Consider the following 17,725-nt stretch of genomic DNA (forward strand, 5'->3'; position numbering starts at 1 on the left):
CCATGTTATTTTTCTGTTTTTATTTAAAAAAGCCAACAAATGAAGAACAGAAAATCCATGAAGAATGTTAAGGTTATGTATATATAAAAAAACCCTAGAACCTTACAGTCGAATGGGACCTTGGGTCACCTAAGCCAATTGAATAAGACAGGATGAAAGGGGATTGAGGCCCACACCTGATAGGAGATTCTGGTCAGTCATTGGAAGCTGGTCTTGAGTGCCTCTCAGGCATTTGCCATCTTATTGTTAAGCACTTCTCCAGAACAGACGTTGTGAATGGTCTCTGTGAAGAGGACAGAAAAATGAAGCTCTTTTAAATTATCTCCTTCTACCGTTACTATGAAATGTATGTGCCAAGTGATCCCATTGATGATGATAGGTGTAAGCAAGTTCAGCTTGTTTACAAGCTGTGGCTTGTAGTAGCTTGTGGCTCTTGGTGTTTCTGTGCTTTCAGGGTTGGGATGGAGAATAGGCAGAGAAGAATCTTAATTAAGGAGAGACTGCAAAATCATGAGTTTTGTTTTTGTGTTGTTTTTGCCCAGCATACATACCAGTTTTTATGTTTTTGCTTTGAGGCATGCAGCGATACCTGAAAGACCCCCTGTAGGTTTTAGAGGATGACCTGTTCTTTAGAGTAAACACCAGTCTGGCAGCTAAGAGAATAAACAGAAGAGTCTTACGTACTTTTAAGTCAGTGAAGAATAAATGTTTCTGTGTAAACCTTTGTGATGGTATTTGTACAGAGATGATTAACACTTGAAAGTATTTTTAGGTTCCCTTCTGACCTGGTGGCTCGTTCTGTTTTGTTTTTACTTTAGACTGTGCTGGGCAGTATTAACTGGGCCTTTCTGGGAGTGGATGAAGCCCATCGGTTGAAGAATGATGACTCTTTATTGTATAAAACTCTGATTGATTTCAAGTCCAACCATAGGCTCCTGATTACGGGGACCCCTCTTCAGAATTCCCTCAAAGAGCTCTGGTCCTTGCTGCACTTTATTATGCCGGAGAAGTAAGCTCCTTCCTATGTATTTCAAAAGATGCTAGAATGTCTGAAATGCCAATGCTTTTTAACTTTTTTAGCAGACCTTAGGGAAAACAGATGGCATGGTCTGGGGAAAGCAAAGCATGGAACTGAGGCAGCAATAAAAGTGTGAAATGTTTTGTAACAAATGATAGAAAGCTCAGAAATCAGTCTGTTAAGGAAGAAAGCATACTGTCTACCAAGCATTTGAATTGTTTAATGCTTTGGAGGAAATAGTTGATAAATAGAAAACATTTCATACCTTCTCCCAGTAGCTATAAGGTCATCAGTATAATTGGAATGGCGTATACAAGGTATACAATCTGAAAATAAAATATCCTAAATCTAAGCTTTTGATAGTAAAAGCATCAACTTGAGATTTGTTACAATTACCTATTTAAAGAATTGTGGGATGTCTTTACTGAAAAGATTTTTGTGGGAGAGATGGTATGTACATTTCATAAAACTTTAAAATTATCCAATGGTGTTTGATGATACTTGCAATCTAAATTGTTACCCTAATGTGGAATACCCTACTCAGCATCTGACCCATCTTAGCATTTTCTCCACCACTAATTGTGCTCCAGCCATTCTGGCTATCTTCTGGTTCCTTTAACAAGCCAAGCATTGCTATTCTTTTCTTTATTTTATTTTATTATTGTTTTTAGTGGATTGATGACTGGTTTACAATGTTTTGATTTTTGTCATATGTCAACATGAATTAGCCACAGGTGTACATATGTCCCCTCCCTCCCACCTCTCACCCGTTCCCCGCTCTAGGTTATCACAGAGCCGCAGTTTGGGTTCCCTGAGTCATACAGCACGTTCCCATTGGCCATCTATTTACGAATGTTGGTGTGCACGCCTCCATGCTGCTCTGCATTCATCCCACCCTCTTCTGCTTCTTCCCACCTTTGTCCATAAGTCTCTTCTCTCTGTCTGCCTCTCCATTGCTGCTCTGTGAACAGGTGCGTCAGTACCTTCCTTCTAGATTCCGTGGATATGTGTTAATATACGATATTTGTTTTTCTCTTTCTGGCTTACTCCACTCTGTACAGTAGGCTCTAGGTTCATCCACCTCATTAGAACTGACTCAGATGTGTTCCTTTTTATGGGCGTTGTGTGTGTGTACCACAGCTGCTTTATCCGTCTGTTGATGGACGTCGGGGCTGCTTCGGTGTCTTGGCTGTTGTAAACAGTGCTGCAGTGGACACTGGGTCCGTGTGTCTTTTCGGGTTTGGGTTTCCTCGGGGTATGTGCCTAGCAGTGACACTGCTGGTCACATGGTGGCTTTACTCCTGCTTTTAAAGGAACCCTCGTGCCATCTCCCGCAGTGGTGTGTCAGTTGACATCCCACCCACGGCGCTGGAGGGCCCCCTTCTCTCCACACCCTCTCCAGTACTTGTTTGTGGATTCTTTGATGATGGCCATTCTGTCTGTGGTGAGGTGATCCCTCATTGTGGTTTTGATTTGCATTTCTCTAATAATGAGTGATGTTGAACATCTCTTCATATGTTAATTGGCCATCTGTATGTCTTCTTTGGAGAAATGTCTGTTCAGATCTTTCTGTCCACTTTTTGATTGGGTGGTTTGTTTTTCTGGTATTGAGTATTGTATGAGCTGCTTGTATATTTTGAAACTTAATTCTTTTGTCAGTTGTTTCATTTGCTATTACTTTCTCCTATTCTGAGGGTTGTCTTTTCACTTTGATTATAGTTTCCTTTGCTGTGCAAAAGCTTTTAAGTTTAATTAGGTCCCATTTAATTATTTTGTTTTTATTTCCATGATTCTAGGAGGTGGGTCATAAAGGATCTTGCTATGATTTATGTCACAGTGTTCTACCTATGTTTTCTTCTAAGAGTTTTACGGCTTCCGGTCTTACAATTAGGTCTCTAATCCATCTTGAGTTTATCCTTGTGTGTGGTGTTAGAAAGTGCTCTATTTCGTTCTTCGATCCATCTCGAGTTTATCCTTGTGTGTTGTGGTGGTAGGAAGTGCTCTATTTCGTTCTTTTGCACATAGTTGTCCACGTCTTCCAGTGCCACTTGTTGAAGAAACTGTCCTTTCCCATTGTATAGTCTTGTATATGTCAAAGATAACCTGCCCATATATGTGTGGGTCCAAGCATTGCTATTCTTTTTGTCTGGAATGTTCTTTCTCCTCATCTTCAGAGGGGAAGTCACTTATTAATACCTTTGCCTTACCTTACATGACCAGCAAACCTGAAATTCCTTATTGGACATGCTTATCTTCCACACCCCGTTTCATTTTCTATATGTCACCTTCCCCCCCACCCCCATTTATTTCCTCACTGATCCTGTGCCATTAAATTATGCATTTAGAAGTAGCAGGGATCTTGTTTGTTTATTCATCTGTGGTCCACAGACCTAGAATAGTACGTGGCATGCAGTAAACAGTTCAATTAAGAATTGTCAAGTTAATAGATGAAGCACCACTTTTTTTTTTTTTTTTTTTTTTAATTTGGAGAAGACTTGAGTGCTTACTCTGTGCCATAAACTGAGCACAGCATGTTTTGGACAGCCTAAGGAAATAGCTTATGGGAATATAATGTATGTACCATAGAATGTGGTACGGGAGATGTCAAGGGACAGGGAGGCCTGGCGTGCTACAGTCCATGGGGTCGCAACGAGTCAGACAGACTGGATGACTGAAAAACGGCAACAACCGTGGAATGTACCATTTTAAGTATACAAGTCAATTTTTTTTTTTTTTTAAGTAAATTTATAGAATTGTGCAGCCATCCCCACAGTCTACCTTTAGAATATGTTCCTCACCGCAAAAAATTCCTTCTTGCCTGTTTGTAGTTAATCCCTGCTTCAACTTCTAGCCTTAGGCAGTCACTAAACAGCTTTCATCTCTAGAGATGTACCTTTTCTAAAAATTTCATCTAAATTGAATCCTAATAAGTAATCTTTTGTTTTTGGCTTCTTTTACTTAGCATAATTATTTTGAGATTCGCCCATGTTATAGAATTTATAGAATTTATTAGGAGTTATTCTCTTATTATGGAGTCATATTCCATTCTATACACCAGTTGATGGATGTTTGGGTTGCTTCAGTTTGGGGCTATTTTGTTAATGACTATATACATGGGAGTGGAATTGCTGCATTATTCATAAAGTATATATTTAACTTCTTAAGAAGCTACCGGCTGTTTTCCAAAGAGACTCTACCTTTTTACATTCCCATCAGAAATGTTTGAATTTTTTCATTTCTATCATTGCTGATACTTGGTGTATTGTCAGTCTTCTGGATTCCAGCATTCTGGTGGGCAAATAGTGGTATCTCATTGTGTTTTGACTTGCGTTTCTATAATGACTAGTAATGCTGAACATCTCTTCAAGTGTTCATTGGCCATTAGTGTATATTTGGTCGTATGTCTGTTCAGTCTTCCACCCATTTTTAAGTTAAATTGTTTACCTTGTTGTCCTTTGTCCTTGGACGTGGGGTATCTTTTGTTGTGTTCCAACATATTCCTGTCAATGGTTGTTCCACAGCTTGTTGCGATTTTGGCGTTCTCGCAGGAAAAGATGAGTGCACATCCTTCTACTCTGCCATGTAGCAGCACCCTTAATGAGTTGAAGAGGTTTTTAATTTTTTAAAAGTGGTCTAGATGGAAGTTCTTTATTAGACTCACATCTTCTCTTAAGGCTGTAGTACCTCATTTCTCCAGTGTAGGTAGATTCCTTTTATTTCTTGTCTTACTGTATTGGCTAGAATTTTCCATGTTGAGTAGAGTTGGTGGGAGTAGGCTGTTGCAGGATTTTTGTTAGGTACCCTTTATAAGGTTGAGGAAATTTTCTTGTGCTCCTGGTTTTTGAAGAGTTTTTACGAGCTCTTGAGTTGTGTTGGATTTTGTCATGTGTTGCTCTTCTGTGCCTGTGGAGGTGACCATGTGATATCTGTTCTATATTCCACCCGTGTGGTATATAGCATTAGTTACCTTTTGGCTATTGTCAGTCTTTCATTCCTGGGATAAATCTGACTTGGTCGTAATGTTGAATCCTTTTTCTGTTTCTGGATTCAGTTTGCTAATACTTTGTTAAAGATTTTTCCATTTTTGTTCCTGAGGTACCTAGTTTTTTTGTTTGTTTTTGTTTTAGTGATGTCTTTCTTTCTGGCTTTGGTATCAGGATCATAGAATGAATTGTATAGTATTCCCTCCTTTATTTTCTGAAACAATTGGTTAAGATTTGTATTACTTTTAAAAGTATTTGATAGGATTCGCCAGTGTTGCCTTGTGAGCTTTGGCTTTTCTTTGTGAGAAAATTTTTAATGAATATTTCCATTTCTAGTTATAGGTCTATTCAGGTTTTCTGTTTCATCTTGACTTTGTTTTGTTTTGTTAATTTGTGTTTAAGAATTAGTGTATTTCATCTAAATTGTTTTGTTTGTTGGCATAAAGCTAGTATTTCCTAATGATCCTTTTAATTTTTCAAGAATCAATACTGATCTAAGTAATACTTTGATTATGGCAATTTGTGTCTTGTCTCTTGGTCTTTTTATAATAGGTAAAAGTTATCAATATTAGGGATGTTTTCAAAGACAGCAGCTTTGGAGGTTATTGGTTTGTTTTGTTTTTTCTATTTAGAATTTCATTTATTTCCACTCTCATTTTTATTATTGTCTCCCTGTGCTTTTCATTTAGTTTTCTTGTTTTCTATTTTCTTAAGATGGAAGCTTAGATTATTGATTTAAGATCTTTTCTTCCTTTTCCCAATATAGGTACTTAAAGATACAGATTCCCTCCCTGTACTGCTATAGCTGCAGCCTGTAAATGTTGCTATCTTCTGTTTTTGTTTTAATTCATTTTCACCTATTTTTGAATTGCTCTTTTGATTTTTTCTTTTGTGCATGGGTTTCTTTTTTTTAAAAAATGATTTGTAGTTTACTTCTGTCTTAGAGCACATGCTTTAAATGAATTATTTGTTATAGTCTAGTATGTTTTTTATTTTTGAGGATATTCCATGTATACTTGAAAAATGTTTATTCGGCCTTTGCTGGGTAGAATTCTGTGTCTGTTCAGTCACCTTTGTTAACAGTCTCCTACGTATCTTGCCGACCCCATGTGTAGTAGTTCTATCAGTAATTGAGTGAAGTGTTTTAATATTTAACTACAGTTGTTGAATGACCTACTTCTTTCAGTTCTGTCAGTTAGGGGGTTCTGTTGTTAGATGTGTGCACATTTATGTTGGGTTGACCAAAAGTTCATTTGAGTTTTTCCATAACATCGTACAGAAAACTCTAAATGAACTTTTTGGCCAAACCAGTATTTGTTGTTTGTTTCTGATGTATTGACCTTGTTACCATTATAGCACGGCCCTCCTCATCTCCAGGGCTGCTTCTCGCTCTCTGGGTCTGCTTTGATCTCTAGCTCCTCAGCCCTCTCCTGACGACTGTCTGCACAGTGTACTGCTTCCATTGGTTACTTTCGCCCTGTATCTTTCTTTAAGATGTGGCTCCTGTGGACAGCATATAGTTGGATTTTCCTTCTTCTCTAGTAAGATAATGTCTGCCTTTTGATTGGAGTACTTAGTTCATTCACATTTAGTAGAATTATTGATATGGTTGGATTTATGTCTGTTTTGTTTTCCCTCTATATGTCTTATTTCTTTTTTGTTCCTTTGCTTTTTTCTTTGCTGTCTTCTTTTGTTTCAACAAATAGTTTTTAGTGGTTGCTCCAAGGTGTTTAGTGTATACATCTTATCAAAATATTCTTAAAATTAATACTGATTTAATTCTGGTAAAATATAGCAACTTTTCTGCAGTATAGTTCTGTTTTCTCCTCCTTCATTGTTTTAAACCCAAGAATACAGTGATAAAATGATTGCTTTATTCAGGCTTGTGTTTGAAGGAAATTAAGAAAAGAGAAAATATATTTATACAGTCTTACTTACCATTTTACTTTATCATCTTTTAGTGATCTTCATTTCTTCTTGTGCAGTCAAGTTGCCGTCAGGTGTCACTTTAGCCTGAAGGGCTCTGTTTAGTATTTCTTGTAAAGCAGGCCTTCTACCCACAAATTCTGTCTTCATTTGTCTGTGCTGTTCTCTTTTCACCTTTAGTTTTGAAGAATAGTTTAAGACTCCTCAGAAGACAGAGAAGCTTGACTGCTCTGATTATGCTCTTACTACAGCAGTTTTACAACAGGCTTAGACTATTCCTTTTTTTGCAGGCATCCTCACTATAGTATACTTGTGAGAGAGGAGGCCCCCCTCTATACTCCTCCTTCCTCTGCCTTCTCTTGGAACAGAGTTTCTTAACCTCAGCACTGTTGACATTTTGGGCTGGATAATTCTTTTTTTGCAAAGTGGGGGGTGGCTCTCCTTTGCATTTTATGGTGTTCAGCATCCATGGCCGCTACCTACTCCATGCCAGGAGTGATCCCCCTTCCTCAGTTGTGACAACCAAAAATGTCTCCAGACATTGCCGAGTGTCCCCCAGAGGGGTGAAGTCACCACCTTGAGAAGCACTATGCGAGAGAGTTCCTGCTGCCTCCCCGCATTGCCCGTTCTGCCGTCCTCCCCCCTCCCCCCAGTCTCATTGCTGATCTTTCGCCTGTCCCATTTGCTGCTCACCTGCTCCTCTGCTCCTCCCACAGAGCTCTGTAAGTCAATAGCAGTCACCTTTTTGAGGAGGGAGGCAGTTTCCCCCTTCTCTTTTTAAACATTCTATTGTCCATTCTGTAATGAATACCCTGTCCGTCATGTATTAGCAGAAGCCCATGTTTTTATACAGTGTGTTTTTCAAAATGTGTGTGCTATAAAACAGATGATGAATGAAAGTTTAGAAACAGTGGGAGTATCACTTATTAGTGATCTTTGTTTTCTGAAATGGATAAGAGAATTTTCAAGTATATTAGAGTTTTCATATTGTTTTCTTGTATCTGACTTTTGATATACTGTGTATGTTTAGCCTCAGATTGTAGTGAGAATATGCCGCCTTAGAGAGGTGATGAAAAATGTGTCTCGTATCATATGGTTAATAACTGGATAGACTGAGATCGATATGTCTCATATCATATGGTTAATAAGTGGATAGACTGAGGCCAATCTCCGGTCTTCTGTGACCCAGGCCCATGTCTTTAAATTTCAAATTCTAAAGAGAAATAGTGCATTCTTCATAGCACCATAGAGATGAAGTAGAAGTATTCTGCATAGTAGGAACCTTGAGGCCTGTGGGAACTTATGTGCTCATTTTCTAGAGAAAGAAACGTGATGCTTAGTTTCCTCCAGTGAATGGCTAGCTAAGATTTGTCCTTTTGTTCTTGGCTAGCGAGGTGGATGGTAGGGATTTTGACTCCTAAATGGTCATAATTAATTTTTTGATGCTCTTAAGCAACTGCAGCGTTCCACCCAGCATGGGCTACATTTTGGGAAAAAAGTTTTATGTTTTTGTTTTTATAACTGAAGAGAGGAATTTTGAATTACTTTTTTCCACTAGAGATGATCATTCAGTTAGTGTTTGCCAAAGTTTTCCATGTGGCCAGTTGGGTAATTATTGGAGGGTGGATTGGAGTTAAGGGATGTACTTTGTGTATGTGTGTGTATGCGTGTGTGTGTATCAGCATGTGTATGTGTAAGAGAGCTTTTTCTCTGTAAACTTTGTTTTTAAAACATTATTATTTTCAGACATTTAAAAAAATCATTTTTCACGAAGGTGTATGTGTAAGAAGGAAATCCATTAGTTAAGGAGTTTAGATTTTCCTTTATTTCCATCTGAGCTTGCTGTGTGGACAACAAATCCTGTACTTCCTCCTACCCTTTGTGGTAGGTCCTGAGGTTCATTACGGCTCTCTACAACCGTGTGTTCCTTTTTGGGAAGTGATCCGCTGAAGAAACGTCATTGTACAGAAGAGAGGTTTACTCATATAATTTCCGGACTTTCCCTTCCTCAGCTGTGATAGGCCATTGTTCTCAGCATCCAAAAGTTACTGTTCTTTTTAACCAGCTGAGATGGCATTTCCTTTGTGCAGAGTCGATCCAGTCGCCTTTTCTGCATAGCGACTCTGACCAGGAGCCCACCCTTACTGTCTATGGTTACTACCCTTACTAGAGACACATATCGTTGAGCCACTGTGTTCTGTATGTAGTGTTTTTGCAAAGTATGGGGCTTGCTTTTAAAGCGAGAAAGAGCTACGACTACATCAAAGAATTCAGCGTATACACATAATCATGTGCAAATGTGTATTTCATACCCACCCTACAAAATAACTTAGTTTGATAGAGTATTTTCGGAGATTTTTACCTCTTAGTGTTTTGTTGTTGTTGTTTTGCTTCTGCTGTCTAGTCCAGTCTGTGAATTTTTTTGCACTTTTCCTTTCACATATTTATCACAGGACTTCTAGTATACTTTTCTCCCTGCTTTGATTTAATTTTCTTCTTTGTTGTTCCTCATTAGAGTGAGCTTCTGTTTATGCAAAATCCCAAGGTCTGGAAAATGCAGAATTGTTTCTACTTCGGTGAGACGCATATGTTAAATAAATACAGAAGTTGATTAACAGAGGAATAGTTAAAATAGTGACTCTATAGGCTGTGATGTGGTATCATTATAAGTTCACCATGATGACGGTATACCTTTTATATCCATGGTATTACAAACTGACAGTTGTCCACTGCATGGACCAGCACATGTTTCTTAAAGAACTTGGTAGTCAACATTTCAACTAGGCATATGGTCTCTGTCACAACTACTCATCTGCTGTATAGACAGAAAGCAGCCATAGGCAGTTTGTAAATAACTTAGTATATATCTAAGAAATAATATCTCATATTAACTTTTTTAATGCAATAAGAATACACTAGGTGGGTGAAAATACTTGTTGCCTAAAACAGTAGGAGCAGTAAGTCTTGTTTTAAAAAAAAGTTTATTAAGTTTTTAGACTAGTGTAGTTTTAATTAAAATGTGTTATGTAAATTAAAACATTCCCTTGAAATTATTTATCTCCCAGCTCTTCAGAAAGTAGCTTGATGTATAGGAATGGTCTTTCATTTCCAGTTGCCTCATACATTTTGCGTTGAGATGCTGTTGAGATACCTCATTTTTTACATTGTTCCTTTTAATCCTCTTATCAGTTTTAATTCTTCAATTTATGTTCTTATTTTTCATAGCAGTATGGCAGAATACAGTGTGCCTTTGGTTTGTCGAGGGAGAAGCTTTAATGGTATTCTCAGATCGCTACCTCTAAAGGTTGTTTTCTCTGCCTCTCTGAACGTGGTTGTTTCAGGCATTGCCAGGTGTCACTGGGCTTGAAACTGATGCTCCTGGTGCCTGATGGCATGCTTGGCCGTTCCTGAGATCAGAAATGGCAGCAGACAGTTAACATCCTTGTGCCCAGAGGCAGTGCTGGCATTTGACTTTCTCTCTTATCAGAGATCTCATTACATGGTAACTCTAGGTAGTGTCAAGTCCTGAGTTTATAATTCCGGGACTTGACTGACCTCGGCACAGCAGGGCCTCATCTCACCCACTGAGCTTCAGTCTGTACACAGAACTAAGCAGCTTCTTCCAAGTGCTTTCTTGGCTTTCATTTGGCAAGTCAGCAAGCTTATATTTTTCTAAGCCCCATGAAAGAAACTTCTTTCAATTTTTATTTTTGAAAGAGCTTTGATCATAGTGTCCCATACTGAATTTCTGCCACAGGTCCTTTAGTGATCGAAAGATGGTTGAATTAATATTTACACAGGAGAAACTTTGATCTGTAGAGTCCAGGCAGAATTTGTTATGGGTGACTTGTCTTTAAATTTCATTGATAAATTTTGTGCCTCCAAGTTCTGTTAGTATTAAATTTGTATCACTTACATCATTCTTCTTGTCTGGGGGTTGTTGTGTGGTTGATTGTCATTGTGATCTATTAACTTTTAAATCTGTGGGCAGTAAGGATGACTGATGGAAACGATATAGTTTTTACATTTGGTGACAGCCCTGATACCACCACTAATTATTCTTTTATCTCTGAATATTGTTTTCCCTGTAAATTGCAGCTTATTAAACGATAGCTTATGATTAATTTTCTGCCTAACATTTTATCACAATAACTTGTTACTTATGTACTAATTGCATGATTTACTGAAATATTTTGTGAACCCTGGATCCAGTCTCAGAATTGGAAACCTGCTATTATCCAGTATAGACTTATGAAATTGTTTCAGTTGATTTTTCCTTGCCTTTTGTTTTCCGTGCTCTTATATTCAAGAGCTAGTGAAAGATAAAATTTATTTATCCTTATAGGGAAGACTCATTTTTTTTAACGGACTTTTTTTTTTTTTTTTCTAGTTGGTTCCTTAAAAAAGAAATTTTAATTGGGAAAAAAATTTTTTTTTTTTCTGTGTAATTGAGTAACACTGTTCTGTTTTATCTCTAGGTTTGAGTTCTGGGAAGATTTTGAAGAAGACCATGGGAAAGGGAGAGAGAATGGCTATCAGAGTCTTCATAAGGTGCTAGAGCCTTTCCTTCTCCGAAGAGTGAAGAAAGATGTGGAGAAATCTCTTCCTGCCAAAGTGGAACAGATTCTCAGAGTGGAGATGTCAGCCCTTCAGAAACAGTATTACAAGTAAGTCATTGGCTGAGTCAGGCCCGACTGGGATTAAGATCAGTGCCAGGAACACATGAGAGAGAGAACTGACAGGTAAACTGCCTTTTTTAGTGAAGTCTCAACACAGATTTAAATAGCAGTTTATTTGTGGTCGGAGAGAGGGAAATTTATTTTTAAGGAATTGCTTTGTTTAATTTTGTTGATGATTACTAATAGTTAACAGAGCTCCAAAGCCAAAACTGCCAAGTCTGGCCTGTTCAAAGACCTGCCTTCATTCTTGTCTCCTCCATTCCAGTTTCTCTTCTCCTTAGGTAATGATTACTGTTATATTTAAAAGTCTTGGTGTTTATCTTTCCTTTATTTTTAATTTTTAAAATAGAAGCAGATACACGCTAGCTTCTTCGGGCCTTTTGTCTTCTTATACAGATGGTAGCACACTGTGCAGTTTTCTGTACCTTACTTTTTTCACTTACTGATGCCAGACAGCTGTGCTGGGAACACTCCACAGTGGTGTACAGAGGCAGACAGCCCTTGCTTTTTGCAACCGCATAGTGGATCTGTGGGAAAGTTTGTTACTAGTCCCCTAGTGATGGACATTTGGATAGTTCCAAATACTTAACTTTTATAAATAGTGCTGTAGTCTTTGAGCCATCCCTCTTTGAGATGGGTTCCTAAAACATGTGATTGCTGAAAGCGTAAAGAAATTTCACAGTGCAGAAGAAAAGTGCTTCTCATATTTTGGGGTTTGTGGTTAGAGCTTATTTGGATATGTGTGAATATTCACGCACCCCGTCCTCCCTTCTTTCCAAACTGAGTTGTAAAACACACTCATCATGAGCACTGTATTCTGTAAAACTCCCTTTTACACAATTTAAATGGATATGTAGCTTCTGTCATTGATATATCTCATTTATTTAACTGATTTTCTAATTTGTGATAGCTTAATTTCTACTTTTATACTATATTAAAGACAGCTTCAGTGATAGTCATTGTTTATGTGAAATATATAAATGTAATATATGTTCTAGTATATATATATATTTTTGTTGTTGTTGTTGCCTTGGCTTTCTAAAAAAAAAAGTACTTACTTTCAGTTGGAGGATATTGTGTTTGTCTCTGCCATACATCAACATAAATCAGTCATAGGTATACATATGTCCCCTCCCTCTTGAATCTCCCTCCTACCTCCCACCCTATCCCATCCCTATAGGTTGTCCCATAGCACCTTAATCATTGAGCTCCCTGCATCATACATCAGTTTTTTATTGTTATTATCCTCTCTTAATATTCCTGTGCTCAGCCAGGTTGAATATTCCTGTGCTCAGCCAGGTTGAATACCTGATAGAATGTTGAATGGTCTGACTCTGGAGATGTGTGAGATCTCCTGCTGAGGTGGCAGGAGATAGAAGGTAAAGCGCCCTTAGTTCAATGGTCTGGCTCTGGAGGTGTGTGAGGGCTCCTGCTGAGGTGGCAGGAGGCAGAAGGTAAAGTGCCCTTCCTCGCCTTTTCAGTTCCCTTCCGCCCCCATGCCCTCAGTCATAGTGTTTCCTTTTATAATCTCCCTGGTATACCCTGTTCTCTTCCTTTGCATCTGATAATATCATTATTGTCTTACTTTGCAGATGGATTCTGACCAGGAATTACAAGGCTCTCGCCAAAGGAACAAGAGGCAGCACATCTGGCTTCCTTAATATTGTGATGGAACTGAAGAAATGCTGCAACCACTGTCACCTGATTAAGCCCCCTGAGGAAAACGAAAGGGAAAATGGACAGGAAGTTCTTCTGGTGTGTGCCTACCTTGTTTGTAATTAGTTTCTTAAGGACAGTTTAATTTCTGTAGATGCTTTTACTCAAAACACTCCTTTTCCTCCCTGATGGCTCTTCAAGGAGCATCAAAAGAAGCTTTAAAAACAGGTGAGGAAAACCAAATAGCTAGGAAAAACCTGGAAAGTATATTGTCACAGATACCAGGTAAAGAGCATTTTAGGAATTGCTTGTCAGCTAGATTGCAGAAGGCTTCCAGAAGCTTTAAGATGATTTTAAAAATATGAACTCTTAGAGGTGAAGGGCAGATTGAAGTATCCTTTTGATCATGATTGTGTCTTTTCGTTCTTCAGTCCCTGATCAGGAGCAGTGGGAAGCTGATTCTATTAGATAAACTGTTGACAAGACTTCGAGAAAGAGGAAACAGAGTCCTTATCTTCTCTCAGATGGTGAGGATGTTGGATATCCTGGCTGAGTACCTGACTATTAAGCACTACCCTTTCCAGGTAAGGATGCTCGGTACTTAGGGTCTCTCCCTTCCTCTCTCCCTCCCTCCCTCCTGGGTTGTATGCTTTGCTTGTTAAATTAGCCTCAGGTAGAAAACAAAGAGTTTTCTTGTTTGAAACAAATTGAGATTAAGAGTCCAGGAGGGTCTTAATTTTACTTTTGTAAAATTAAGAGTTTTTGTCTTCATTCATTAATCTCCAGTCAGATTAGGAGAAAAATAAGGAGGAAGAAGGAGTTTCTTTAGCATAATATTTTTCTGCATGTTAGACAATAAAAAAACAAAAACTTATCTGTTATCTATGTATAGGCATGTGTGCAATTTATTTGGCCTAATATTATTACATAAGTTTTTTCTTTAGTTTTGGATGAACTAATGAAGTTAGGCTGATATTGAAGATACTTGAAGCTAGTGATTCTAAGAAGACCAAGCTTTAAAACTCAGTGCAGATTGTCTTTCAAAGTACCCTGAAAGGCCTAGTTACATCCATAATACCTGGTGTGGTCTTTCAGCAGCTGTCTTGATACTGTGGTTATTATCAGAAATAGCACAGCAGAAAGAGTCAGTGATCTTTCAGTACATCTGATCCCTGGCTGCTTTCAGGTCTGGCTCATCATTTGGCATCAGTGAAATAAGATGTTACTTTTTTCTCTAGGGAGTGAGTAGTCTGGTGTCTGCTCAGGTTATCATGCCTGTTGCCTTCGCTTAGTGAGAATACTAAAAAGAGGGCATTTGGGTTTTCTGATTTCAAGACTTATCTTTGGGTCAGGGCTGTCAGGTAGACTTGGTAGTCAGAAAGAAGAAGGGGGGTTCCCACGTGTGATTCTGCCTGTGTTCAGGTGGCTCTGGGTTTGGTGGGCAGAGCGCTGAGCTGTGGGTCCTTCCAGATCCCGCCCCGCCCCGCCCCGCCACTGATGACTGGCTAGCAGACAACATCTGTCTGGTCGGTTTTGCCCTCTGTAAAATGAGATAGTTTGTCTCAAGTGGTGATTAAGGGGCAGCAATATGAAAATGATTTTAAAGAGTGAGAAATGCTTTATATACAGTGTACAGGTAGTAATTCTTCAGTATCCACATGTTATGGTATCTCTACAGTGACATTGTTTTGGACCTAGAGTTGACATACAGTCTAATGTAAGAATTGTATGTGCTGGGAAATGCCAGAGGCTCTCTTGAGGATACATTTTGGCTGCTTGAATGCTTTAGTTTTTGGAAAAGCTGGGGTATATGACCAGCTGAATGTTTTCAATATTGTGGGGAAATGTCTTCCAAACAAAATTATGTAAAGGATTTTTTGCTGTATATAGCAGTTAACATGAGGGCAGCTTTCAGCCATATTAACTTAGGAGCGTCACTTTTCCGCAGGAGCTAATTGTGAGGTGAGCAGTGGTAGTGTTTCCTGATTTCTTGAGTACCCACAGATGGAGAATCAGACAAAGCCTCTAAGCACAGCGTGGTTGCCGTCTTTCTCCTTATGTCCTAGCGGCAATTCTCATCCTTGGATGGACCTAGGTGGCCCTCAGAACCAGAAGCTTCTGAGCTTGAGTGTGTAACCAGAGAGCTTGGGGCATGTTGGGTGTGCTGCTCAAGCACAGCCCCTGGACGGCACTTGGCCAGTGTGTTCTGGTTATTTTTACTCAGAGGGTGTTGGAGTGAGGAAGGTTTCAAGTCTTCTGTTCTATTTTGAGTGCAGCTGATTTTCCTACCTTATGATTTTCTCGTGGTTTATTTTTACAGCGTCTGGATGGTTCCATCAAGGGAGAAATCCGAAAACAGGCGCTGGACCACTTCAACGCAGATGGGTCTGAGGTACGGCATGCGTGGCTTTGTTACTTGGGCAGTCTGGGTTCTGTATCAAGGGGGAAAGCCTTTCTAGCTGAATGTACTCTGTTTCAGAAACAGTTCACAGAACAGTGTCCTACCTGATAAGAGAAATCACTGATGTAAAAGGTGGCTCTTACCTTGTTTGGTTGTCACCCCCAAAAAGCATATCCATGCTTGTTTCTCTTCCCTGGGCTGAATTAATGGCAGAGTAGCTCTGATATCAACCGAGTGCTCTCTGGTGCTCCCAGATGACAAATTTCTGAGCCTAGAAGAAAAACAAGGCCAGGTTGTGGAGGGCTGACCAATAGGATTACCTTTGACATGTGTGCTAATTCAGAAGGTTCCGACCTGTGCTCTTGGTGACTTGAGTCTTAGAAAGTGTGTTTGTGGTGTCTCAGATGTGCTGGACCTTGGTAGGGATGTGGCTTAACTCCCTTGCTTGGGCTGATGGCAGCATCGGTCCATCTGTTAGGTGTTCAGCTTGAATTTGGCAATATGAAGTATTTTGTTTTTAAGGCTTGTGTGGAAGAGCCCTTAGGACAAGCTAGAAGCCGTGTAACCTTGTAATGTGTGCCTGTCAAGCTGTTAAATACCGTGGGATTTGAGAGAAGGAGGGGGAAGAGGTTTAGCGTGGGGGGCTGTAGTGGTATGAGGAGGGGAGGAGGCCAAGGAGAGCGCTGGAGGTGGGACTAAGCAGTCTGTGGAGAGAGCGTGGGAGCCTCTGAAACCCAGGCGGCTCTTCTGTGTAGAAAGACCGGACTTGACTTTCTGCTTCTCATGAGCTTTAAGCACTGCGTCTGTCACTCCAGAGAGTCAGGACTCCTGCCCCTCGAATTGCACACAGGCCCAATTAGACTGTGGTATTCTGGCTTCTTCTCTAGCTTAAAATTTTAGTTTCCTTGGGGAGTTTTAGACACTAATCTCTTCAGAACCAAGGCTCTGAATAGTCAAGGACAAGAGGAATTGAATTATTAAAACTATTGATAACCATCTAATTCCCACTCCTCCTTTCCCTCCTCCGAGTTCCTCACCTATGAACTTTCACATGATTTTGCTCCCCGCTTTGTAACCCTGCGGTGGCGACTTCAGAGTAACAGTCAGCACGCAGCCCTGAGCAAGCGTGCCGTCAGTGTCAGCTGTTGTCATTATTCAGAGTGTGCTGAGGTTGGCTTTTGTGCCCTACTCTAGGTTTAAACTCAGTATGAGTTAGATGTCTTGTACTGCCCTGTGTCAGAAAAAACTAAAGTCAGTTTCTTCACAGTTCTCCACTCAGCCCCTTTCCCCGTGGCTAGAAGGAGAAAATGGTTTCTCTACCATTTTCTGCAAACCCGAGTCTTTCTTAAATTAATTTAAAAATTTATATACTTTATTACTGGGGGAAAGGATTATATGCACATTTAGAAATTTTGCAAGTTGGTGAAGAGTACCAAGAAGAAAAGCTGTACAAACTCGCTCTCCAGCTTGCTATTCGTATCATTTGGGTCCATTTCATTCATCCCAGAGGAAACCGTTTATTTGTTTATATGTTTGCCCCAGTTGGAATCAGGCTGCATATAGTCCTGTTGTCACATTTCATTCAAAATTCTACTCTAAGCATTTTCTCCGTATCATTTAAAGATTTTAAAAATCATGGTTTCTAATATTTCTCATGCCTATTCCCTCATTTATTTAACCATTTTATTGTTGTCAGATGTTTAGTTAAGAGGATGTGAGCATGTAAAAAAGGTTTTTAGTGCCTTTTGCTGAATCACTTTTTCCAAACAATTTATATTCATACTTTCTAATGTATTAATTTATTTGGTTGTGCCTAGTCTTAGCTGAGGCATGTGGGATCTAGTTCCCTGACCAGGGATTGAACCCAGGCTCCCTGCATTGGGAGCGCGGAGTCTTAGCCACTGGACCACCAGGGAAGTCCCTATATTTATACTTTTATGTATGAATACTTCTATTTTACCTCACCCTTTAGTTTCATAGTTTTTTTAACCTTTACCTATTTGGTAATAGACATAACTAATATCTTAATATACTGCATACTACCTTTGATAAAGAATGCCAT

General features: G+C 39.3%; 1 protein-coding gene and 1 long non-coding RNA gene across 38 annotated transcripts in view; one reads left to right on the forward strand and one right to left on the reverse strand.

Annotated features, from left to right (window-relative positions):
- CHD2 (chromodomain helicase DNA binding protein 2) overlaps positions 1 to 17,725 on the forward strand; it is a 112,101-nt gene that overhangs the window by 47,096 nt on the left and 47,280 nt on the right. For 24 of the 32 annotated variants that reach the window (XR_015150121.1, XM_086364778.1, XM_086364784.1 and 21 more), the window contains 5 exons: positions 819 to 1,009; positions 11,406 to 11,594; positions 13,199 to 13,361; positions 13,694 to 13,846; positions 15,583 to 15,654. Coding sequence is in view for 31 of the 32 variants with exons in the window: in XM_086364778.1 (XP_086220904.1) it covers positions 819 to 1,009; positions 11,406 to 11,594; positions 13,199 to 13,361; positions 13,694 to 13,846; positions 15,583 to 15,654 (768 nt within the window). In the remaining variant the exon portion in view is untranslated. The remainder of the gene's footprint in view (positions 1 to 818; positions 1,010 to 11,405; positions 11,595 to 13,198; positions 13,362 to 13,693; positions 13,847 to 15,582; positions 15,655 to 17,725) is intronic. The other 8 variants (XM_086364793.1, XM_086364792.1, XM_086364794.1 and 5 more) reach the window with 1 other exon arrangement.
- On the reverse strand, positions 63 to 16,272 carry LOC147349767 (uncharacterized). 6 transcript variants are annotated; one of them, XR_015150130.1, is made up of 5 exons: positions 16,018 to 16,244; positions 15,807 to 15,934; positions 15,552 to 15,694; positions 6,940 to 7,101; positions 63 to 283 (listed from the first exon to the last, which is right to left on the reverse strand). It is a non-coding gene; the product is annotated as an uncharacterized LOC147349767 (long non-coding RNA). The 6 variants fall into 6 exon arrangements; XR_015150134.1 differs by lacking the exon at positions 15,552 to 15,694 and adding an exon at positions 9,290 to 9,474 and having other exon boundaries at positions 16,018 to 16,232; XR_015150131.1 differs by lacking the exon at positions 6,940 to 7,101 and having other exon boundaries at positions 16,018 to 16,263.

This window comes from Bos grunniens, chromosome 21, assembly GCF_055505025.1.
Source record: "Bos grunniens cultivar Pamir isolate PY7600 chromosome 21, Bosgru_T2T1.0, whole genome shotgun sequence".
NCBI classification, from domain to species: Eukaryota; Metazoa; Chordata; class Mammalia; order Artiodactyla; family Bovidae; genus Bos; species Bos grunniens.